Below are 27,464 nucleotides of genomic sequence, written 5' to 3'. Positions count from 1 at the left end.
AAGTGGTCTACCAACTGAGCTACACAAGCATGACTCGTGACCTGTCCTGTGTTGACACCTAAGAGTCACCTGCTGCCACCGACTGAGTACCTGCGCGATAGATCTCCATTGGGTCTGACGGCCCGGTGACATCTAGGTCCTTGGAGGATGTCAGAATCAGTGGCGTAGCATGAGGGGAGACTTTGAGACTTAGTCTCCCCTGTATTAGTGCATAAAAAAGATGCAATAGTAATTCATAACAAAAATATAAATAAATTTCTACTAAGAGCACTAAATGTGAGAAGACATAAGTTTTATAGCCCGCGCCTCCGCACCCGTATCTGCCTGCTTGAGACTCGACTGCTTCCAGTCTCTGCCTCCCTTCCCTTACCTGGCTGTGTGCACCTGAGTGTTAGTGGCATTCCTGGCTCCCCTCCACTTCCCCTCTTCCACGTAGGCTGGTGCGCTGCACTAGATAGCAGGTATCGAGACTAGCCTCTGCCGCTTCTATGCTGGCTTTTAACACTGAAGTGAACAGTCGCGCAGTTTGTGTTCATAGTCATTCTTGTGTGATTTTAGTGCATATTTTCGTTGTGTCACCAACATGAGTGAGCCAGAAACTGAAACCTTATAGAATTTTGATTAAAAACGCCTTTTTCTACATTAACGTGCGAAAAAAAGTATGAACTGAAGGACAAACGACCTACTTCTATACTCAGTGTAGTTTTAAGTGAAGCTGAACAAAAACGCACTTTTCAGACAGCCTGGTGTGGAAAGTATGCTTGGCTGACTGTGACTGCAGTTAGTAACAGATTATATTGTTATATATGTCTTCTGTTTGGTGGTGAAAAGGAATGATGCAATGAGGGCATTTGTACAATAAATAACTTTGACAGGAAAGCACAAAAGCATTAGAGATCAAAATGTCACTTGCAGAACAAAGAATCATTTCAGTTATTGGGCAGAAGTAGAATTGAGCACCCCATTTCTGAAGCCGCTCGTCTGACACCAATAAAATACAACAAGCAAGTTGCATCCAGCAGAATAGTATTGGCTCATCTTATTCAGGCAATTTTATTTCTTTGTTGAACAAGAACTAGCCTTTCACAGCCATCGAGAAGACGAATCCTCCAGCAACAAAGGTAACTATCTGGAATTTTTGGATTTACTAGATCAAGGAGAGCAGTTAATCCGAGACCATCTGTCATCATCTTTCACCTTTAAAGGAACTTCTCCAGATATACAGAATGATGTAATAGAAATGATAACTCTGGCAGTTAATGAGACAATAAAATCTGAAATTCAGAACCGCAATTTCATTTCAATTCAGTTTGATGAAACATTAGACGTGTCATGCAAGAGACAAATGAGTATAATATTCAGGTACTGTATTGCAGACAAAATTGAGGAAAGATTCATTGGATTTTACAATGTTTCTGGAGATAAAACTGCTGAAGGTTTATCAAACATTATTCATGCAGTATTGAAAGAATGGAATGTGGAAGGAAAAGTGGTTAGTCAAACATATGATGGCGCTTCAGTAATGGCGGGCAGAGAAAGAGAACTACAACAATTGGTGAAGCAGTTCTGTCCCTATGCGCTGTTTATTCATTGTTACGCACACCAACTGACTTTGGTACTGTTACATGCCTCAAAAATCATACGACAAGTACGCATGTTTGTAAGTGATCTCACTGCATTCCATTCGTTTTTCAGCAAATCATCAAAACGAACTGTATTGCTAACTGAGAAAGGATTTAAACTGCCACATGCAAGCAACACTGGCTGGAACTTTTGCTCCAGGGCAGTTTCAAGAACATCTAGTCATTTCTCAGGGCTATATAGTGTTTTTAATTATATATTTGACGATACAGACTCTCAGTGGGACCCAGAATCTTTGAGCTGTGCTGTGCGAATGAAACGATGGACGGATGATCCTACGTTTGTCCACTTGCTTTGCTTCTACCGAGGGTGCTTTGTTTATTTTGATCATCTCTTTAATATTCTTCAGTCAAAATGTGTCAGTATAACTGCTTGCCACGATGAAATAAGAACTGTATTGAGAAACTTACAACAATTAAGAACGGAAACATTCGTTGATGAATGCATTAAATGCAGCTTGTGTTTGAATGGCAACTTATCATTCTGTGACAGTCAAAAGACATCTCTCAGGGCACTAACTTACGAGATACTGGATTTGCAAGTTGTTCAGATGAAAAGGTGGTTTCAAGACTTCCCCAAATTCAGTTTGTTGAACTTTTGAACGAAAAGTGTTTCCCGAACTATGAAAAAGAATTCCCTAAGTTGAAACTGCTTCAATTATTAGAATAGTAGCCTTTTTTTCAAACAAGAACAACTTGAAAATGAACTGTCTAACATAAGCGCTGATGAGAAAAAACACTTATATCAAAGAATCCCCTTGAAGTACATTGTCAACAATGATTTAGACTCCGTTTATGAAGAAACAATGAAGTTCCTGCGTTTGGTTTTGACCCTACCCGCCACTACAGCACGCAGTAAACGAAGCATGAGTGCTCTTAAATGAGTGAAGAATTATTTAAGGAATTCAATGTCCAACATCTGGCTGTCGTGTTTGTACACGTTAGCAATAGAAATACACTAGTTTGAGAGCTATCCAGTGACCAGATCTTTGTAGACCGAGTTATAGACTTATTCGTGGAGGGTAGTAATAGTAGTAGTAGTAGTAGTAGTTGTTTTATTTGATGCAGTTTGTTTCATTTGTTTAAATTGTTGTTTACTGTACTATTTTGTCTCCCTATAACAACTGCAGAGTCTCCCCAACATTTACAGCTGCCTGTGGCCACTTCCGCCACTGGTGGGTGTCCTCTTTCCCACTGGTAGGAACTTGGAAAGGGAGTGACCCAAGAGATCCCTTCCTAGCACGAGGAGCCAAAGAAGACTGATGCTTCTCCAGTTGAGAAGTGGGGACGGATGTCCCCAATGGCTGGAGGGGTATTGCTTCTGAAGTACTTGGTGCAGGAGCAACAGGGATAGGAATGCCCCCCCCACCATCTACAGGGCAGGTGTAGTCTTGCGGCCCTGAAGCCCAACTACAAATGGTTTTACTGATGGGGCTGGAACTGTTGTTGTAGCTGTGGCATAAGAGGACGTCAAGCGCACAGGATGTAGCCTTTCAGATTTCCTCTTAGCCCCAGTGTAGGTCAGTTGGTCCAGGGTCTTGTATTCCATGATTTTTCCTTCCTTTCTGGAGAATCCAGCAGTCTGGCGAGCAAGGGGAACGGTGCGCGCTCTTCAGTTAACACAGATGGGAGGCAGGGAAAATGGAGTATTGGGATGTGATGGACATCCACAATCGCGACATGTGACGCCTGATTTACAGCAAGACGACATATGTCTGAACTTCCAGCACTTAAAGTACTACATTGGGGGAGAGATATATGGCTTTACATTGCATTGGTATACCATCACCTTGACTTTCTCAGTTAATGTGTCACCATCGAAGGCCAAGATGAAGGCACTGGTGGCAATCTCATCCTGTGGGCCCCTATGAACGCAACTGTGGCAATCTGATTATCCTGCAGACCCCTATGGATGCACCGAACGAAATAAACACCTCGTCCACTCTAAGTTGGCACACACCTAGTCACTGGACTGTAAAAAAGGTCCCTGTTGACTATAATACCCTGGCATGGGGAAACAGAAACATCTCCCACCTTGTCACAGGCAATTAATGCCCGTGACTGGGCACAGGACTGATCCAGATCACATTTTGGACAATCCCTCCAGCTCCCTAAACTTGCCCTCTAAATGCTCTATAAAAACCTGAGGGTTCATCGACATTAAGGATTCACCATCAGCTCTTATACATACAAGGTACTGGGGCGAATAAGGTTTGCTTCTATCCTTAGCCTGGCTTTCCTCCCATGGTGTAGCCAGGGCAAGGAACAATTTGGTGTTCGTACTTCCTTGCATTAAATAGCAGGATGGCTGTTGCCGGGAGTCCTGATGCTCCAGGCAGAGTTAACGGTGCAGGCACCAGCAGAGTGATCCCTGTGTAGTCAGGGTACATGGCGACCTCATCACAACGCACTGGCTACCGCGGTGGATGTCAGGTGCAATCAAGTCCATTATCAACATCGGCGCAGAAAACGACACCGCACAGTGGATGGAGGAAACACACCCAGGAAGGTGTCCTCACCCAATGGCTGGAGAATGAGCCGAGTTGCACATCCATGATGATTAAGTGTGCTAAAAGTCACAGTGCAGGATGGACACAAGACACTACATTAGGCACCCTTCCCCAACTGACTCGCTCTTTGGAAAAATTTTGAAGAATGGAGGTCAGACCCTATAGGGAACCATCACAGAATGGCTGAAACATTTCAGACTCCCTTTATTTGCCTCTTACGGCAGGCAGGAATAACTCAGGCCTATTTTAACACCCAATCCCGCAGGGGGGAACAACCCATATGGTATGTGCTAATAATCATAACAATTTTCTACATTTAGGTGTAGTTCTCCCACTAGTACTGGGTTGGAGCACAAGTTCGTAGCTTTTTTCAATAAGTTTAATGAATACATCAGATATACATAACAGACTTTAGTCTCCAGTAATTTATTCTCCTTCACAATTGACAATGGTCTGCCAATGCTGGCCTAACTTTTCAATTCTATGACTGTACAAACCATTTTGTTCTGGAAAGGAAATTCCGTGAAGGATGCTCGATAAAGAGTGGAAGACACAAAAATATGAGGGTGCAAGATTAGGGGAATTATGTGACTGTCTTATGACTTTCCAACCCAACTCTCAAATAGTGTTTTTTGTCAGTCTAGCAAAATGCGGGCGGGCGTCTTTGTGAAGTAGCAGAAATTCCCACAGTCTTCCTGTCCATTGCTCTTGGACTGTGTCTGCAATATGTCTCAGTTGCTGACAATAAATGTCGGCAGTGATGGTTACAACTCAGAGAAGCAGTTTGTAGTAAACCAAATCATCGCTGTTCCATCAGATCCATTACTTTATCTTTTGTGAATGCATGCATGTCTTTTTATGGACAGTTGCTGCTTTCATTGGGCTCAACCATTCCTTTCTTCTACTTATGTTAGCATAAAGACACCATTTCTTGTCACCACAATAGAAATGGTCAGTGTTGTTCATGAACCAATGTACGATGAGCAAGCAGAGATGCACATATGGCCACCAATCGATTTCTGTGAGTTTGGCTTAGAGCATGAGGTACCCAATTTTCAAACCTTTCCCATTGTGTGCAACCGTCGCACAATGGTGGCTGATGCACTTTATTCTGGATTTATGGATTTAAACAGTCTTCATCGAACTCCAAAGGTCTTCCTGAATGTACATAATCACTAAAGTCAAAATGATCCTCTCAAAATTAGAAAACAATATTTTTGTTGTGCCCTGTCCAACGACATTATGCCATACATAGTACAAACGTTTCTTGCTGCATCTACTGCTGTTACCCCTCTACTGAACTCAAACAGAAGACTATGTCAGAAATGTTCAAATTTCTAAACTTGGCGCTAGATTTTCTATGTCCACAGCTCCACTCACTATCTCCAAATGACAAAATGTAAACTCAATTAGTAACTATTAATTACAAATAAAAACTGACAATCTATAAATAAACCCATAGCAACTGGAACATCAAAATGCAACAAACTTATGCCCCAACCTAATATTTTAAAGCCCTCTATGAAGGTCTTCTTTCTGTCTGCCAACAGTAGCCAGGTCTGTCTTCTGTGTTCTTATCCCACCCCATCTGCAACTACCATGAATTAAACATCAGAACACATCCCTGTTTGCAACAGTGGTATCTGCAATACCAACTGGTTCCATATTTTTCCCCTTCAACAATATAAAAACAAAGATGATGTGACTTACCGAACGAAAGCGCTGGCAGGTCGATAGACACACAAACAAACACAAACACACACACAAAATTCAAGCTTTCGCAACAAACTGTTGCCTCATCAGGAAAGAGGGATGGAGAGGGAAAGACGAAAGGATATGGGTTTTAGGGAAGAGGGTAAGGAGTCATTCCAATCCCGGGAGCGGAAAGACTTACCTTAGGGGGAAAAAAGGACAGGTATACACTCGCGCGCACACACACACACACACATATCCATCCACACATATACAGAAACAAGCAGACATCTCACAATATGTCTGCTTGTGAGGTGTCTGCTTGTGTCTGTATATGTGTGGATGGATATGTGTGTGTGCGCGCGAGTGTATACCCGTCCTTTTTTCCCCCTAAGGTAAGTCTTTCTGCTCCCGGGATTGGAATGACTCCTTACCCTCTTCCTTAAAACCCATATCCTTTCGTCTTTCCCTCTCCTTCCCTCTTTCCTGATGAGGCAACAGTTTGTTGCGAAAGCTTGAATTTTGTGTGTGTGTGTTTGTGTTTGTTTGTGTGTCTATCGACCTGCCAGCGCTTTCGTTCGGTAAGTCACATCATCTTTGTTTTTAGATATATTTTTCCCATGTGGAATGTTTCCCTCTATATATAAGCAAACAGTTGCTTCACAGAAATTTAATTTCTTTACTGATTTCAGGCACTTAGTGCCGTGCTCTTCTTCAAAATGATATATGCCTATTGCAGCATTTGTGAGTCTCAACAAAAAGATTACAGCAAAATGCCTAAAAAATATACAGGAGCAGTAAGTAATACAATACTGCATCAATTAATACAATAAGTTTTGTATTACTTACTGCTCCTTTAGTGTTGACACTCGCAACAAGTGCCCAAAACCAATGGTTGCTTGTTATTTCATTATATACAACTACAGTTGTTGAAGATGGATGAAATACTAATCTTTCTCAATAGTCAGGAAATTTTTCCAATGGTGGCCCCATTAGGGCAGTGAAATTAATGACGCATGTACACACACGCACGCGCACACACTTATTTGTTGCAATTTAAAGCCACTAACAATAAAAGGAAAAGGAAGAATAGCCAAATGCATAAACCGGGTAACAATCACCCTTCCCTTTTTTGCCCATGCTGTCGTATTATACAACATCTGAAATTAGTTACTGTGTGAATGACAAGTATTAAGAATTTAAATTCAACAGAAAATGCATGCAATAACATTCAGAAGACAAACATAAGTATCTGGAACATGGAAGTTTCTGATATGCACAACTTATGAGGAACTACCACAAAGTTACAATCTGGCAAAAGCCAAGAAAGAACCTAAAACTACTAGAAATTGTCTAGCAACATTTAGATAATTAGACATAAAAGCATTACACATACATAAGAAAAAATTTTCCACTGGTGAAATATGTACATAAGTTAAGTATATAAGAAAGTCATGGTGTTAAATACTTCATATGAACTCTTCTTTCTCACCGTCAGCAGCTGAGGAAGATACCGCCGGAACATCAGACTGTGAAGACTGTTGACTGTTAAGACGTACTGCTTCCTCAACCTCCACTTGTGTAACAGGCTGTGTTGCGACACGTGATTCTCCAGCCCACAAGCGCCGTCTTTCTCTGTACCGAGATACTCCCAAATTCCCAGCACGGCTCGCATCCTCCTGTAGAATCCAAAATTGTACAGAACATTAGAGACAAACTTCCTTGTATTGACAATGGGACTCCAAACAAGTGTACATAGGGCAAAGGGACTGAGTTGACAATGTAATCAGTAGACAAGTCAAGGTGTATATTCTGGAAGACTGAAATGTGCAACAGTAACACCTAAATGGGGAATACGGAAGTGCTAGTTATACACATATCTTCTTACTTCCCCCATTTCCAAACGCGTGAGACAGTAGTTTGTAACAGAATATTCATATTCAGCCACTTATCTGACAATAACCTCTTAAAAACTGTTCAGTTTGTCTTCTGTAAATGATCCTCTACGGAGAAAGCAATATTTCATCTAACGAACTGAGCTCTGATGGAATTAAAAAGAAATCCGACTCTAGTGGCCTTTTGTGCTTAGAAGTCAAATATTTGATTCTGTAGATCAGTGATTCCCAGACTGTGCACCACAATGCCCAGGACACTGTGCCACAATTCTGCTATAATTTTTCAAAATCTTTCACTGCTAAACATTGGGCAGTACTGTTGAAGGGTAGGAAAGCTGAAGGCTTTTGACTATTTTATGCAGCACAACAAACAAGTAGTGGGCGAGAGAGAGAGAGAGAGAGAGAGAGAGAGAGAGAGAGAGAGAGAGAGAGAGAGAAATTGTGAGATACATAGCTGCAGGAACTGCCAGCAGCACATCGGCAGTATGCTGGTAAAGGACAGACACATTGGCCATGACATGACCATTCGCAAACAACGAATAAAATGTGGAGGCTCTTAATGCTGAAATAATGGTTCTAAGTTTCATTTCCTTGAGTCAACATGTTTATTAACAACCCAAGTCACTGATAAAAATATATTCAGAACTTCATTGCATCATCTCCCTATGTCCCAACAAATTGTTGATTCTGTTGCAAGTTGCAATTGGTGTTATGCAAGAAATGAAAAGGTTTTTAACTATGCTGTGAAGTATGCTGGTACTCTAACACAATCTTTGGATTTCTAACATTGAAAAGAGAAGGGATATCCATCAACATTCACTTGATAGTAGTGTGTGTGCAAGGTTAGAGCACTGGCAGATAGGAAAAGACACAGGTAAGGAAAAGGAAAACAATAAGTAAAGACAGTAAATGTCGAACTCGAAAAACTGGAAGATAGCATCTATTTAACTCAGTGTCCAAACTATTTCAAAGTTTTAATTTCTTTAAAATTTTTCAGATAAAAACTAAAATGGCTTAAAATATACTACTGAAGTTTAAACTGATTCTACAGTAGGGGAATGTCTGTATTTTACAGTGCCTGTATAGTTCAATGCTATGTTCCTTCAGACAAGCATGCATGTCACAGACGTTGCTGACAATTGAAAGGTATATTAAATTATGAAATGCATTAGCAAAGTACGAATATGATTTAACAGTGGCGACATGATTTACTAGTAACATATGAAAATTTGCACCAGACCAGGAATCTGATATCCGGGTTCGAGTCCCAGGCCAACACAAATTTTTAGCAGTTGTACAATTATATTCACAATTTGTGAATGGATTTCATAAATTGTGTCTCTGACAAAAATCAGTGTTCTCCAAATAGGAGGTTGTATGCCTGTAGTATCCTCTAAATAAGTCTTTTTCAGGTTCTTTTTCTGTTTTATGAATTTTGATTCATTTTATTTTTAAAAAAGATTAATTAGAAATAAAATACTCAAAATAAAAAAGCTTCATTTAAATGTTCAAACTACAATATAGATACTATACCATTGAAAGATTAAATGATACCATTAGAATAAATTTTTTACTGGTTGTAATAGCATTGTGAACTTGTTAATTGAGTCACTCTTGTTTCTCGTACATTATCTTCGAATTCATTTGTCTCAATCAGCTTTGCCTGCAAGGCATTTTTATCCTTAATTTTGACAATGTTTTCTCCCAGTTTTCACTAGTTTTGTTCACGTCTGCGTAACTGTCATTGTCTAAATTTGATGTTAGTGATCATTTTAATTACTTGGGCTCCTACCATAATTTCTTGATGGGTCTCACGACATTCAATTTACTGAATACATTTTGTTTCCATTTTCTTCTTATGTTTGAATCTTTCTTTTATTCACTGAAATTTATTCTTCTAATTTTGTATTTTTGTATTCAGCAGAACTGTGGTTCATTTCATTATTCATGTTCACAATCGCATCACTCACTCTTAGCATCACATTATTCAAATACGACATATATTTTACTTGTTTCTTCCCTTACATTTTGAACTGAGTTACTACCTGTGCTACTTTAGCTCTTTCTTCTGATGGGAATCTATTAGGGCATAGAGACCTGGGAATCTATTAGGGCATATGTGATCAAAAGTATCTGGACACCTGGCTGAAAATGACTTCCAAGTATGTGTCGGTACTGTTGGAATTCAATATGGTGTTGGCACACCCTTAGCCTAGATGAAAGCTTCCACTTCCATTCTCACAGGCAAACGTTCAATCAAGTGCTGCAAGGTTTCTTGTGGAATGGCAGCCCATTCCTCACAGAGTACTGCACTGAGGAGAGGTACTGATGTCGGTTGGAGAGGCCTGGCACAAAGTCGGCATTCCAAAACATACCAAAGGTGTTCTTTAGGATTCAGGTCAGGACTCTGTGCAGGCCAGTCCATTACAGGGATGTTGTTGTTGTTGTTGTTGTTGTTGTTGTGTAACTACTCTACCACAGGCCGTGCATTATGAACAGGTACTCAATCATGTTGAAAGATGCAATGGCCATCCACAAATTGCTCTTCAACAATGGGAAGCAAGAAGGTGCTTAAAACATCAATGTAGGCCTATTCTGTGATAGTGCCACACAAAACAACAAGGGTGCAAGCCCTCTCCATGAAAAACACGACCACACTGTAACACCACTGCCTCTGCATTTTACTGTTGGAACTACACACGCTGGCAGATGACGTTCACTGGGCATTCACCATACCCACACCCTGCCATCGGATTACCACATTGTGCACCATGATTCGTCACTCCACTGAACATTTTCCCACTGTTCAATCGTCCAATGTTTACGCTCCTTACACCAAGCAAGGTGTCGTTTGGCATGATGATGATGATGATGGAGCCACTCACAAAAATGTGCCATAACAAGTAAAGTATATCTGGAGATGATAATGAAGCAAATAATAAAGAATATTAAGAAAAGTGATAAAGGGTTCTAAGGTCAGAAATTTTATTGTCACTCTGGGGGGGGGGGGGGGGGATGCATAATGGAGGATTTTTTATGAATATATCTCAATCGAAGAAATGATCGTCAGATATTACTGGTATCAATCTCTGAAGGAATTTCTGAAAGGGAAACATTAACTCTTTATGTAAATTTTGGGCTTTGCTTGGAAATGGTGAATGTTAATATAAATAAATGATGATGAAATTGATGAAATGTATGACAAGATAAAAGAAATTATTCAAGTAGTGAAGGGAGACGAAAATTTAATAGTCATGGGTGACTGGAATTCGTCAGTTGGAAAAGGGAGAGAAGGAAACATAGTAGGTGAATATGGATTGGGGGGAAGAAATGAAAGAGGAAGCCGCCTTCTAGAATTTTGCACAGAGCGTAGCTTAATCATAGCTAACACTTGGTTCAAGAATCATAAAAGAAGGTTGTATACCTGGAAAAATCCTGGAGATACTAAAAGGTATCAGATAGATTATATAATGGTAAGACAGAGATTTAGGAACCAGGTTTTAAATTGTAAGACATTTCCAGGGGCAGATGTGGATTCTGACCACAATCTATTGGTTATGAACTGCAGATTGAAACTGAAGAAACTGCAAAAAGGTGGGAATTTAAGGAGATGGGACTTGGATAAACTGAAAGAACCAGAGGTTGTAGAGTGTTTCAGGGAGGGCATAAGGGAACAATTGACAGGAATGGGGGAAAGAAATACAGTAGAAGAAGAATGGGTAGCTCTGAGGGATGCAGTAGTGAAGGCAGCAGAGGATCAAGTAGGTAAAAAGACGAGGGCTAATAGAAATCCTTGGGTAACAGAAGAAATATTGAATTTAATTGATGAAAGGAGAAAATATAAAAATGCAGTAAATGAAGCAGGCAAAAAGGAATACAAACGTCTCAAAAATGAGATCGACAGGAAGTGCAAAATGGCTAAGTAGGCATGGCTAGTGGACAAATGTGAGGATGTAGAGGCTTGTCTCACTAGGGGTAAGATAGATACTGCCTACAGGAAAATTAAAGAGACCTTTGGAGAGAAGAGAACCACTTGTATGAATATCAAGAGCTCAGATGGCAACCCAGTTCTAAGCAAAGAAGGGAAAGCAGAAAGGTGGAATGAGTATATAGAGGGTTTATACAAGGGCGATGTACTTGAGGACAATATTATGGAAATGGAAGAGGATGTAGATGAAGATGAAATGGGAGATAAGTGAAGAGTTTGACAGAGCACTGAAAGACCTGAGTCGAAACAAGGCCCCGGGAGTAGACAACATTCCATTAGAACTACTGATGGCCTTGGGAGAGCCGGTCATGACAAAACTCTACCATCTGGTGAGCAAGATGTATGAGACAGGCGAAATACCCACAGACTTCAAGAAGAATATAATAATTCCAATCCCAAAGAAAGCAGGTGTTGACAGATGTGAAAATTACCGAACTATCAGTTTAATAAGTCACAGTTGCAAAATACTAACACGAATTCTTTACAGACGAATGGAAAAACTGGTAGAAGCGGACCTCAGGGAAGATCAGTTTGGATTCCGTAGAAATGTTGGAACACGTGAGGCAATACTAACCTTACGACTTATCTTAGAAGAAAGATTAAGGAAAGGCAAACCTACGTATCTAGCATTTGTAGACTTAGAGAAAGCTTTTGACAACGTTAACTGGAATACTCTCTTTCAAATTCTGAAGGTGGCAGGGGTAAAATACAGGGAGCAAAAGGCTATTTACAATTTGTACAGAAACCAGATGGCAGTTATAAGAGTCGAGGGGCATGAAAGGGAAGCAGTGGTTGAGAAAGGAGTGAGACAGGGTTGTAGCCTCTCCCCGATGTTATTCAATCTGTATATTGAGCAAGCAGTAACGGAAACAAAAGAAAAATTCGGAGTAGGTATTAAAATTCATGGAGAAGAAGTAAAAACTTTGAGGTTCGCCGATGGCATTGTAATTCTGTCAGAGACAGCAAAGGACTTGGAAGAGCAGTTGAACGGAATGGACAGTGTCTTGAAAGGAGGATATAAGATGAACGTCAACAAAAGCTAAACGAGGATAATGGAATGTAGTCAAATTAAATCGGGTGATGCTGAGGGGATTAGATTAGGAAATGAGACACTTAAAGTAGTAAAGGAGTTTTGCTATTTAGGGAGCAAAATAACTGATGATGGTCGAAGTAGAGAGGATATAAAATGTAGACTGGCAATGGCAAGGAAATCGTTTCTGAAGAAGAGAAATTTGTTAACATCGAGTATAGATTTAAGTGTCAGGAAGTCGTTTCTGAAAGTATTTGTGTGGAGTGTAGCCATGTATGGAAGTGAAACATGGACGATAACCAGTTTGGACAAGAAGAGAATAGTAGCTTTTGAAATGTGGTGCTACAGAAGAATGCTGAAGATAAGGTGGGTAGATCACGTAACTAATGAGGAGGTATTGAATAGGATTGGGGAGAAGAGAAGTTTGTGGCACAACTTGACTAGAAGAAGGGATCGGTTGGTAGGACATGTTTTGAGGCATCAAGGGATCACAAATTTAGCATTGGAGGGCAGTGTGGAGGGTAAAAATCGTAGAGGGAGACCAAGAGATGAATACACTAAGCAGATTCAGAAGGATGTAGGTTGCAGTAGGTACTGGGAGATGAAGAAACTTGCACAGGATAGGGTAGCATGGAGAGCTGCATCAAACCAGTCTCAGGACTGAAGACCACAACAACAACAACAATATAAATTTGATCTTTTCTGTGGGAAGGATGACCCTGAAAATTCTCAATCTTTGGGATTAAATTGTGGAGGAATGCTAGTCTCTGCCATCGATCCCAACAGACCTATCTTGTACTTTGGTATCTTTTTTCTGTTTATATGAACTGTTTGCAGAACTAAAAACAATGTGATTCTTTACAACAGGTACAGTACAACTAAACAAGACTACGCATTACCATTTCGAACCAGACAATAAGTTAGTAAAGGAGGTTCTAGTATGTTTGGATTCCAATTTTGATACAAACGACCACATCACAATGGTGAAATGAGATGACATCTGCACAACACAGGCAAAAAACTGTGATGTAATCGAGCCTCTGGTATCCATATCTAGAAAATTGGGCAGAATGCAAGAAGTTGTGCCAGAAGACCAGTATCATCAGTGCCCTGGATTGTGTATGGTCAAAGAGAGAGGTTATCTTATCAGACAGAGGAAAGCAGGGGGGAAATGCCAATTGCTCTGTTATATCAAGGGTATCTACTTTCAAACTAATTATGTCTACAGTTATCCTTAATCCAAATTCTAAAACGTTTACTGCATTTTATTTGGTGAAATAATTTCAGGAAATCATGTTAAGTAATTCTGTTTTAGTGGTGCTATCATCCAAACACTATCATTGCTCTTGTCACTACATACTTTACATATGACCAGAACTCCAACAGATTTCGAAACAATGTTTTGTCGACAAAATTGTTGAAAGCATTTTGCATTAAAGAAAACATTATATTTGGAGATTCTATATGATAATTTAGTGATTATATGGCCACAAAATAGGCACTGAACTATCTGATGGGAGAGATGAACTGGTCTGCCTCATACTGAAAACGGTTCATATTGTAGCAAGTGAGAAGTTTCCTGAAATGCAAACAGTTTATACAAATATGGTACCTACTGGATTCACATTTCAAGTCAGTCTAAATGATTGAGACATGACACACTCATGCCGTTTAATCTTTACCACAGTCATCTGTAACTAAAACACTGCTGGTCTACACTTTTTCTTGTGCTTGCTTATTGTATATATTATCATTCATGGCAGTCAACACCCAAAACTCCTGGTAATGCACACTATTAGAATGTTTAAACAAAAATCCTATTCAAAAATCATATGTAACTCACATCAGAATACTCCCAAAAAAGATAAGCACTATATAAGGCATTTTATTCAATAAATAATTTATCAACAGATAATGTATTCTCACATTCCTGAATTATATATTTTTTAATTCACAAAGCATTTCAAAAAAGCACTAATAAAATTCTATCTCCTTGGCGAAATCTCCAAAGAGTAAAAAGCTGTGCCATATCCCCAACTTAAGCCCTCATAAATGCGACATACATAATAGCAACCCAACAGTCCTGCAATCTGTGCCTGTTAAACACGAACAATAATTCCAAACAGTTTTTCATTTAACCCTGGAATTTTTCAAAAATATGAAAACAATATGGTTACATAATAAACTCCAGTAACTTAATGGAACACAAATGCAACGAATAACCAAGAGACATTAATGAAAATATCACAAATTTGTATTATAAAATGACAGATGCAGAGTTACAGATATTTCCAGAATATTTAGAAATTATAGGAAATTGTACGAGCATCAAGATAGTGTTAGTGGACAATGAAACAGGTGCAATTATATGCTCAGTTACTCAAAAAAGCTGCCTTAATGAATTATTGCAAACTTGCTACAATAATTATTTGAGTGTGGTTTTAAGCAGCTCAAACAATGTATTCATCATACTCTTAAGCATCCAGTCTGAAGTAACAATAAAAACATTTAACACTGATGATCCTAGTATCGCTTTCTGCATCCTTTTCTCTTTGTAAGAACAAAAACTCTCACAAAAGGCTTAGAGATTGGAATCTGACCAGAGGTGTACGTGGCAGGCCAGCAGTAGGCAATTGCTCACAAAAAGTGATAAATATAGGTTCAAGATGGCTCAAATTTTGAATAGTAACTTCACCACATGCTGAACCATATAGTCCGCAAAAAATAAGCACTCTGACAGAATATTATAACAGAAATAACCATACGATTTGGGGGAGTTTTAGAACATTCCATCTGCCTTTTATTTTATCATTTAAAAATATCACTGTGCATTAAACAAATAATAATAAATAATAAATTAGTTTTCTCAGGAGCACTGCCTTTTGCAAATCTTAACTGTAACAATATTACATTATACAAATGTGTGGCAAAGAACATTAAACATCATAGTCAGACTTTTAGTGTCTCATTAGAGCTACTGTCAAAGCACACATGAACTTTTACTTTGAAGAATCTTTGTTATTTCCCTGGTTATAGAATAAGGCCTTTGAAAAATTTTAATTGTCATAAATTTTCCTCTTACTATTTCTTCTGTATGGGTAATGTCTCACATTTTATACTGCAATGGGCATTAAATGTAATTAGATTCTCCAGTTACAGTTCATTTTGTATCATACCCTTCCTTCCTGAAATTATTTTCTATAATATAGACTACTGCTGAAAAACAAGAGTACAGAATTAAAACACTTCTGCGAATTTCAGTGTCATGTAAGTGCCAGGCCCATAACGAATCATTTGCTGAAATGTCTCTTTTTCCATATAAATATTTTCAATACCATATCTCAGAGAACTGCTGAAAAACTACACCAAGTTAAATGCATTTAAATATCACTGCAACTGTATCTTGTTTATTTAATAAATGGATAAATTTTTTTTAAACTGTTTACCTGCTTTCTTGCAAACAATGATGCCATGGCAGACACACTGCAGCTTTTTGTCAGAGAAGTTCCTTCGCTGCTCACCTTTTCTTCATTTTCCTCTGCTACTTTACTATTCTGTCTTCCTTCCATAGTGGGTGAAGGTGAGAGAGTATGTTGCAAATGCTTGTCGCTTTCAGTAGCTGGAGAAGGGGTACTTGCAAGAGTGTCATCTAGAGAGTCAGGTACAGATGTATCTGCACTTGGGCTTTCATCTGTACTGCTGCTCACTTTATCCCGATTTACCTGTACTAGCTCATTTGGTCTGGATGATGGACCCCTTCCCGCCAGACTTCTGTGGAAATCATGGGCAGATGCCAACCTGTGAGAAAGTTAAACAAAATATTACATGGTAAATATATGCAACAAAAGATGTAACAGGTGTTCTGACTTCCAGGCCTTTTTCATAGCAAGCTCATGCCGAGAACAGAACATACATGTAACTCTGTTACAAAAAACATCTCAAATATTAAAAGTTACTGCACCCCCCTCCCCCCCCCCCCCCCCGCTCTCTCTCTCTCTCTCTCTCTCTCTCTCTCTCTCTCTCTCTCTGTGTGTGTGTGTGTGTGTGTGTGTGTGTGTGTGTGTGTGTGTGTGTGTGTGTGTGTGTGTGTGTGTGTACACAAATATATACCTTCTCTAAATTATCAGTTCATCAGTTCACTCCAAAGCCTACAGCCATAACAGGAAGTGACCCACTTCGAATAAGTTGTTAGGTTACAACACAAACAACACAATGTTGCCAGAAGTAACGACTTCAACAACTTCAGAGCACAAACTTGTTAGCTTCACTAGTTTTGCTCATCACATATTTGTGCATACTTGCACAAAATGCTGGACAGACGGAGGCAATGTAAACAAATACAGGTGACTGCCCCCACCACACAGGCTGCTTCCACAGAGGTGAACAGAGCATAGGAGAGGAGAGCAGTCAACAGCTGCCAGCACTGGCAGCTGGAGCAGAGCAGGCTGGGCCAGTGCGTCATGCAGAAGATGGAAGTGAGCTAAAATTAGACTTGGCAGGCAACCCAAGCAGCTAAACAAATCTCAGCACTTTTGGCAGAGGAGCAGCAAAATTTTCACCTAAACTGAATCTAAGTAATTTCCTATGATCACTTTACAAATTAATGCTGAACAATGGAAATATCTAAAACACCATCTCTGTACTTAATATCTACTTTTTTTTGCAGTCACATAATTTCTGTAATAAGTTTTAAGATAAGTTCACATCCGAGATGTCTTTCAAATTCAGTGCTACAGTTACTTTAAGTACCTTCTGACCGGATCATCTGAAAGAGACATCAAATTATGGGCTGTCAAGTACTTCAAAAGAGACAACTTCTATTGATGTATTTTCTCTGAAATTATGCTTCCACTGAAACCATGCATAATAAAGAAATAAATAAAGTTCACTGAAAGCAGAAAGAAATCAGAGTGCTGACACTGCAAAATTTTGCATTTGCATCCAATTAAGAAGCTTTAGTAAGCTGGAAATTTACTTTGCGCATAGATTTGATGCCTATAGAATAATGATTCCAAAACATCTGAATTTCTAGTTAAGTGACAAACTTTTTGAGCAAGGCTTATGATAATTTTATCTGCACAGTAAAACATTTTCAGGATGGAATGAATTCATTCTACATACTCTTCCATTACATAAAGCCACAAAACTATCATGAGTCAGACTACCATTTATTCTATTACTTATTTTCATTCTTTCTGCTTTCATAATGAGTATCTTCTCACCACGATCTCAGCTTCATAATTATTGTGCTGATACTTTATGTATTTTTACTGTCATTGCCTTTCATTTGTCCCAGTTAAAATATATGCATCTTCCATCATGAATGTTTGTTACTACTTTCTCAATAACTTTATAACAATGTATATACAAATCTTTAACATTTAATTGTTCAATGTGACAAACTTATGATAAGAAATCAGCAGTGAGAATTGAGAACATTAACTCTAGCAATACCGATATATTTTCCATAATGTGTACTACCAAGAGAGTACGTCATACCCGCCACATGCAGGTGCACACGCCTGCCTGCCTACCTGCCCGCCTGCCCATGGGCATGCTCACGCACACATAAAGTAATTGTTGTTAACCTTTGTTAACAAAATACTTTTTAAATAGGTACCAGTAATGACATAAGTAGGATATGGAACCTGAAAATATTTTGTAGCATAATCTTAGCAATACCAACACATTCTCCATAATGTGTACACTGAGTGGTGTGGTTCATTATGATCGACATAAAAAATTTTAAGAACTACAATTTTCATTAACTGTTGTTAACCTTCACCCACAACATACTTTTTAAAGATTTATAGATGTGTAAGAAGGGTCCTAAATCTGAAAATATGAATATGACATTTGTTATGGAAAATCACATTGATGGCTAAGATTTACATTTTTGGGTTAAGTTTCACTAAAAACTTAAAATAATTATACACCTGGTCTAAGAAACAATTAAACTCAATATCTTTTTCAATTTAAGACAAAGTTCATCACAAGATTATGATTTTTGTAAAAGATGGGCAGAAAGGACACCACCATCCCCTCTTCATATTGTCGATACAGGGTTATTCAAAATGATTAAGAAATGTTTGTACTGAGGTAAGGTATTATATGGTTGTGTGTATGGAAGCAACAACTCAAACAGTATATCTTTTTTCTTTTCTTTTTTTTTTTCAAGCTACGGCGACTTCCATCAACATGGCTGCTAGACCAATGGCATGATGGAGTTCTGCAAGAGGAGTCTGGCACCACAGTGCATTAGAAATTCTGGGGCTCATTTACCAAGGTTCCACCTTTAAAAAGACAAAATCAGAGTTTTTCAACTGACATCTCCGGAACTGTCTGAATGGATCAAGGAAACGTTCTTTAGAAGTCCACAAAAGTGAACACCTCATACCAGTTGGGACCTAGGAATTCCAAACCCAACTGTTTGGATAGCACTGAAAAACTCCTTTCAAAGGAAACCGTATCTGATTCATGATGATGATTTGGTTTTGTGGGGCACTCAACTGCACGGTTATCAATGTCCGTACAAATTTCCAACCTTTGCTCAGTCCAATTTTGCCACTTTCATGAATGACGTATCTGATTCAGCTGCTCCAAGCCATTACATATGGTGAGAGACATTTGCGCAAACAGTTCTAAATTGATATGCGATTGCGAACTCGCGCTTCCACAACTTCATTCATGCAAACTTCCACTCCCACTGGTCTAGCAGTCTTGTTGCTGTATATCATAGTAACAAAAAATTCTTCTTGAGTTGCTGTTTCCACACTTATAACCATATAATACCTCACCTCAGTAAAAACATTTTTTGCAGCCACTTGAAAGTACCTAGATCATTCTGAATAAGCCTGTACATTCTGAGACATAGATAAGAAACTAAATACAGAAGGAGGTGTGTTTTATATACAACTGTTTCTAACAGCAGAGCATCATTTCAGCACAGAATCTGTAAACGGTCAGATGCAACATATATGACTCTGAAGATTCATGATCATGTATGAATCTTCATTTAATCACTGCACTCTGTAGCCCAAACATCAACCACAGTGATGACAAAGACTAGCGAAACATATACCACAGAAGGCAAAGACTTCTTTCTAGATGAAAAGGTAATGAATGGTCACTGTACATTTAGGATTCCTACAAGATTATTGAAAAATTTCATTCTATTATGCTTTAATGAAAGCTCTTTTGCACAGAAGGAAACAAACCATGCTTTCTGTTACAAGTTCAGCTTTTATTAACCTCTACTACTCAGTGGGTTGTTACCTTTGCCCCTAAATTATGTTCATTCTACCCTTATTACATATGTATGCTGGTTAGTTTAACAACGAAATAACAATGACTAACCAACATCCATACAAGAATTAATAGTATCTATTACTAGTATTAGTTGGACAGACCCAGGGCAGGTGTAATTTAGACTGTAAAACACAGTTCTTGCATATAACATTTGTGTGTTTACAAATACCAACATTTTTAAAACCAGGATCCATTACAAAAAATATTAACATGTCATTGAATAACTGAATAAAAAGATATTGCATGTCTCTATTCGAAGAAGTGACAACAGTTCGGATGACAGGTTTTGACAGATTTACAAGGTGACTAAGTTTATTGTTTGAATAGTCTTCTCTGGAAGCAGTAAGTCCTTTAAAGTAATTAAAACATTTTGTTTATTCGAAATACTTTTTTCTGAAAACTCATGGAATCTCTAAATCCCATTTAAATTTCGCATGGTCCTATTCCGAATCCCATGCCACTTTCCTTGAAGTTGATATCAAGGCCAGCTACCCACTTCTGACCACATTAAACTGACCAACAAGCAACACTACTTACATTTTGACAGTAGTCATCTTTTCCACATCATACGTTCCCTACCACACAGCCTTGGCATTTGAAGTAAACTTATTTGTTTGGATGCTGACTCCTTACAGCAATAAACCACTATTCTCACCTCAGTCTTCACTGGATGTAATTACTTCACCAGCTTAGTGCAAAAGTGGATTTCCACAGCCATCACACACCCAATCCTAGTACAACTGACCCTTCCAAAAAACCACTTGTCACTCATTATTACCCAGGTCTTTAACAATGTAATACGCTACTTTGACAAGGCCATGACTTCCTAAAAGCATGCCCTGCAATGAGATCTATTCTGTCTACAATTTTGCCCACCACACCTAGAACAGCTTTTCAACCGCAATATTCTTGTCAGACCCTATTCTCCTTCTGCACCCATCTCCCTTCCCTATTGCTCCTAACCCTGTTACAGTCGCTGCTGCAAGGCTTGTCCTATGCACCCTCTTACCACCTCTGCCAGCCTTGTAACTGGCAAAACATATACTATCAAAGGGAGAGCCACCTGGGAAATGACACATCATACACTGGCTCTTATGTGAACATTGTTCGGCCTTTTACATCGGCATGACTACCAACAAGTTATCAGTTAGGGTGAATGGGCATAGGCAGAGTGTGCATACCAGTAACATACAATATCCTGTCACACAGCATGTTCTACAACATGACAGTCGTGACCTTAGTGCCTGGTTCACCACATGCGCGACCTGGGTCCTTCCCCCAGACACCAGTTTCTCAGAACTCCGCATGTGGAAACTAACGTTATAACATGTCCTTGGTTCTCGCCACCCACCTGGCCTTAATTTACATTAATTTTTTCTGTCTCCCCTTTTCTTCACAGTAACTACTACTTTCTTCGGTCTGTTTCAGTTTTCTACACCTTTAATTTTCTGACCTGTCTGTTTTTCGCCATCCCCATCCCACCTCTCTTACATACAATGCACCTAGCTTTTCACTCCAATTAACTCATGCACAATGTTTTAACAGTAATCTCTATCTTTCATATTACACGGTCTTCCACCTTCAAGCTCACAGATTTTCAAATCTCATCTGGTGCAGTCCCCAACAATTGGTCTTTCCTCCCCATTCTGTCCAGTAAGTCTCCTCTGATCTGGGGTTCTGCGTGAGTTTTTTGAACTCTCGTCCTTTACCTAAACCTCTTCAGTCCACCTCCTTCAAACCTTCTGCCAGAAGAAGGGGCCACTGGCTCCGAAAGCTTGCATACTGAAACTTTTTTTATATGTGTGTTCACTTGCTGCTGCTTAGTGAATACATATTTTATCAATCCAATTACATTAAATTGTCCTAAAATATAGGTAAGAATAAATATTACTCACCTTTTACAACTGAACATTTGTTTTGTTTCATCTATTGATATCAGAATAATATGAATAGGTGTAACATGTGTCCTTGGAAACAAAATCAGTCTTTAGTGGCAAAACATGGATAATATTTACTCTTATCTACGTGATGAACGCAAGTGATGTGCAACTAAGGAAGAACAGCTACAAATATTAACGACGACGTAAAATGTCTCGTCTTCTTCCCCTTACTTTTTGTGTGAAATATAATGACAATGGTGAATGTCACTTGGAAATGTGTGTGTGTGTGTTTTGGTAAATATGGTTAGTTGTTTTTTCATGGTGGTTTACACTGTAAACGTCAGTGTATTATTTTTAATGTATTTTATAAGTTCTTCCTATTTTCCCTTTATATAAGGCAAGATATATCTGTTGCACTGTGATTTTTGTACACCACTACACACTTTTCTGAGGGTGTTAATATTTACTGTCCGAATTAAGGATGATACATTACTATTCTTAAACAAGTTGTCAACTTTCAGTGACACGATGCTTGTGTAGATCAGTGCTTTGTCATCGTTTGTGTAGATTTCATTGGAAATATCAGATTGTATTCTGTTGGACAATGAGTTACTTGATTTTTCAATTGATGCTACAACCATGAAAAAACAATACAAATATTTATTTTCAATTGTAATTATATCATCAAACTACCTTGTACACCCTGATTCCCACTGCTCCTATTACACATACACAAGTAATAGTGTTAAGCACATAAGGAGGGGTGTTCAGGGCTCAAAACGCATTATGCATCTAATAAAAACTATAGTTTGTTACTGCATATAGGCTTTTTCTTCCGTATTTTATGACCATAACTAAGTCACAGTTCAAATACAAACCAAAATGGACAAAGCTACATATTCTTCTACCAGGACAACATTAATTCTTCACAGCAGCAACAACTGCAATTGTATAATTTAGTGGAACAATATCCATTGACGTATTTCACAGTGTGCTGTTGCTCGAGCATGGCACAACAGGTCAAAATCATGATCATGGTGAATTAACACATTAAATAACAGCCCACATGGAAAATTTTGTCATTTTTAAAACAACGGCAAAAGCATATCAGTTGAGATTCAAACTGCTCTATCACTCACTTTTTGTTCTCAATTCCAGATGTAGCTACTTATTCTTATTTTCTAACTTGAAACTTTAGTTTTATGGAGCTCTACTGCTGGATATTGACACTGACACAGTTGCAAAATTGCTAGAGGCTGCAGAGTCTCACGAACTACCACATCATGTGAACTGAACCCCTAATTATGATCAGCCCATAACAGATGCAGCACAACTCGACCACGGCATTATGGTACACTTACTACAGCTGTGCATAATCAGTCTACTTAATCATTACTTGTATTATTTATCTATAAGTGTGCATTGCCAATAAATGTCTATGCTCACAGATACAGAAGATTGTAATAAACTTCCATAACATAATATGATGGCCACCTCCCCCACTGATTATTACGCTGTGTTAAAGCAAATCTGCTTTTCTTACATGATGGAAAAGTGCATAAAAAGATTGTCATATAATTTTTTTCCCTAAATACGCAGAAGAATAGGGTTCTTAAATCGAATTGTGTGTCAGTATAGTTCTCAAATGGTAGCTCTATTGAAAGGTTAGCACCTTCTATAATGATTCTTGTTGACAGTCTAGGATGTACTAACAAACCCGAAAGACCCAGAGTAAACTCAGAGCTACAGAACAGACAGAGTGCACAATCTCATCAGGCACCACAGCCAAAGACGAAAGGGACAACTTGTTAACAAAGGTACTTGGGAAAAGAGCAATGGTACGGTGCCTAGAGATTTTGGTCAAAGTTGAGGCAAATCATCGAGTAAAACTGAAGTGATATCAGGTGTTCCCCAGGGAAGCGTCCTGGGACCACTGCTGTTCCTGATCTATATAAATGACCTGGGTCACAATCTGAGCAGTTCTCTTAGGTTGTTCACAGATGATGCTGTAATTTAACGTCTAGTAAGGTCATCCAAAGACCAGTATCAGTTGCAAAGCGATTTAGAAAGGATTGCTGTATGGTGTGGCAGGTGGCAGTTGACGCTAAATAACGGAAAGTGTGAGGTGATCCACACGAGTTCCAAAAGAAATCCATTGGAATTCGATTACTCGATAAATAGTACAATTCTCAAGGCTGTCAATTCAACTAAGTACCTGGGTGTTAAAATTACAAACAACTTCAGTTGGAAAGACCACACTGATAATATTGTGGGGAAGGCGAGCCAAAGGTTGCGTTTCATTGGCAGGACATTTAGAAGATGCAACAAGTCCACTAAAGAGGCAGCTTATACTACACTCGTTCGTCTTCTGTTAGAATTTTTAGCATTTTTTTTTCCAACTGAAATTGTTTATATAAGAATATTGCTGCGCAGTGTGGGATCCTTACCAGGTGGGATTGATGGAGGACATCGAAAGGTTGCAAAAAGGGGGCAGCTCGTTTTGTATTATCACGTAATAGTGGAGAGAGTGTGGCAGATATGATACGCGAATTGGGATGGAAGTCATTAAAGCAAAGACGTTTTTCGTCGCAGCGAGATCTATTTACGAAATTTCAGACACCAACTTTCTCTTCCGAATGCGAAAATATTTTGTTGAGCCCAACTTACATAGGTAGGAATGATCATCAATATAAAATAAGAGAAATCAGAGCTCGAACAGAAAGGTTTAGGTGTTCATTTTTCCCGCGCGCTGTTCGGGAGTGGAATGGTAGAGAGATAGTATGATTGTGGTTCGATGAACCCTCTGCCAAGCACTTAAATGTGAATTGCAGAGTAGTCATGTAGATGTAGATGTAGATGAGGAAAACTAATACAAAAAGAATTTACAAAATTATTTACAGACTGTCTCCAAGAGAACACAGTACTCAAAATCTGGGAAAATTCTGTAATCATTATGCCTCACAAGTACAGAGAGAGTCTCTTCTCCATACTGTACAAGATATTCAGTAAGTTATCACCAACAACATAGAACTGAACCAAACAAAGGAACAGAAATAAATATAGCACAATGGACCATTCGTTAATTGTGAGCTGAACTGTATAATGGTGCAGTGAGTGAGAATTATCATACTGCTTGGGATTCATATAGTTTAGAAAGTCTGACTCAAATGCCAGGAAAGTCTTTACCACAGCCACTACAAAACAAGTTATTGCTTCAGCCTAAATTATTATACTGAAGTGTATGCATAACTGCTATAACTTCCATTATATGAATATTTCTTCAGGAAAGTGATAAGCTCTGAACTGAAAGAGGAATTTGGCAACAAGATTCCATATCACAAAAATTTTTCTCATCATTAGAGAAAGTTTTCAGATACTTAAATCAAGAAAACAAAGGAGTTGGTGCTAAGAGAACATAATCAAACTAATTTTTCCAAATGATATTCTACTGCTTGCATCTAGTGAATATACGTTTCAGCAATGGATGAAGAGATCATCCATCATCATAGAGCATCTTTGAAAGTAGACTAAAATAATGTAGTCAATATGCTGAAAAAACTGTAAAAATGAGCAGTGATGAGTTTTTGTACTTCGGACGCTTTAAGAAACTGATAGGGTGGATAGCAAAGTAAATGAAAGCTAAAAGAAATTGTCTAGATTGATTCTGGTACACTAAATAGGCTCACGTTCCTGATGTGTGTGTACAAAGGAAGCTCAAAATCAGTGCATTAGCAGTTCTGACTTACGCGAATAAGAAACAGACTTTAAATCAAAAGACTACTCAAACACAAATGCAGGTGTACGATGGGAATTATTAAGAGAAATGGTGAAACCAACAAATCTATTCGGAAACATACTGGAGTGGATGATCTAGATGTATAGTCATACGAGTGGAGGGTTGATGGATCAGAAGAAATTTTCTTGATTGTATGAAACAGAAAAAGATGGACAATGGCATAATCCAGAATGGGTGGATAAATTACACCATAAAATATGCAAGAGTAAAAATGATGCATACAGCTAACCACAATGCAAATTAAAGTCTAGAGGAGGCCTTTATACAGCAGTTTCTGTCAAATGTCTATTCTAGTTCTCTGGTTTTCTTTCTCTAACAAGCCTTAGCTTTCCAAGCTCCTTTAGCCTTCAGCATTCACACTAAAATAGTAGTCCATCTCCTAAAATTTTTTCCCTGTCTATCAATATTTACTCAATGAAATACATAAAGCAGGTTATTCAAACACTGCCATCCAACTGAAAACCAGGGAGCTTTTCATCGTAAGTGAAGAAAATTTCAGTGCATAAACAGCCTGTCTTAGGCACTGATGAATAGAATCTTCTTATACCACCTTTGGGAAAGAAAAAGGTCAACATCGATTGTATGCATCCATGACATTACTTAAGTCATGTGTCCTCTACGTGGTACTAAAGAACAGTCACTTCAAGATAAATATCTTAGATATTCCTGGCTAAAATGAATTCATCACACAACATGAGTCTCTCTCAGTTCTTTTCAGAAGCCTCCAGCTATAAACTATGGACCTGTTATCTATCAAATCAATATTGAAGGTGGAAGTAAATCAAAGGTCAAGCCTTAATGAAGATTTTATCAAACTATAACAATGATGTAGTCACTCTTCAGGAATCACATGCTGCAAATGAACCAGAGAGGAAAAATTCCTGGCTTTGACTTGCCAGTAGCAACATACTAATGTGCTTATGGAGTGCGAACTGAAATATGACCACCAGTCATGAATGAACATCCATGCTCTCTGTCTTACCTCAGTGACATCCATGAAGTTTTAATAAAAATTTGAGAAGTAACAGTAATTAATACACACAAAACTCCAGACAACTCGTGGCCTTCACAGGTCATTCCAGTATCACAAAATTACACCATGTATCTCAGATATTTTAAAAGTTCTTCACTCTTATCATTATTTTCACAACCTGTATGGAACTTCAGAAAAACAAAGTTGGTAGCATTTGCTAGAAACCTGGATGAATGTGTCTGTTAGATACCCCCAAAAAGAAAACAACACTAAGAGACACACACATGAGCAATAACTTTATCTGTATCAGAAATTTTTGTTGGTCTTAAGACAAATTAGGAAAGGCACCAGGAAGTAATGGAATCTACTCCAAAATACTTTGCATCGTGGGAATTATGCAAAGCTATGGCTGGCAGAATTTCTTTCTGACATTTGGTTCAAGTACACAAAAAATGAAGCGATCAGAAACCATAGCCATACTCAAACCTAGCTAGACATCAGACCAGCCACATAACTACCCTCAGTCACACTATTTGTAAGTGGAATCAAAGATTTCTGTACAATCAGATTAGGCCACTGAGCCTTTAGAGCCTTCCTGTTGAGAAAATTGGATACTGACCCACTGCATCGATCAGGTATTGTCATTAAGAACATTCACTGAAGCGCAACACCAAATGAAACAGATAACACGGGTCACTTTAGCTGATCTCATTTCAGCACATAACACACTTGGAGGCACAGGCTGCTTTGTA

The 27,464-nt window shown here is 38.6% G+C and overlaps 1 protein-coding gene across 2 annotated transcripts in view; it reads right to left on the bottom strand.

Moving 5' to 3' along the window:
- LOC126251867 (supervillin) overlaps positions 1-27,464 on the bottom strand; it is a 695,256-nt gene that overhangs the window by 437,820 nt on the left and 229,972 nt on the right. Inside the window, exons 1-3 of one of the 2 annotated variants that reach the window (XM_049952555.1) lie at positions 17,054-17,232; positions 16,202-16,553; positions 7,335-7,521 (exon numbers count right to left, since the gene is read on the bottom strand). In XM_049952555.1, coding sequence (XP_049808512.1) covers positions 7,335-7,521; positions 16,202-16,553; positions 17,054-17,217 — 703 coding nt within the window. In that variant the 5' untranslated portion in view covers positions 17,218-17,232. Of the gene's footprint in view, positions 1-7,334; positions 7,522-16,201; positions 16,554-17,053; positions 17,233-27,464 lie in introns of those variants that run through there. The other variant, XM_049952554.1, reaches the window with a different exon arrangement.

The sequence above is a fragment of the Schistocerca nitens genome, chromosome 4, assembly GCF_023898315.1.
Source record: "Schistocerca nitens isolate TAMUIC-IGC-003100 chromosome 4, iqSchNite1.1, whole genome shotgun sequence".
In the NCBI taxonomy this organism is placed as follows: Eukaryota; Metazoa; Arthropoda; class Insecta; order Orthoptera; family Acrididae; genus Schistocerca; species Schistocerca nitens.
Note: the sequence above shows the minus strand (reverse complement) of the source record. Positions and strands in the feature narration are given on the sequence as shown.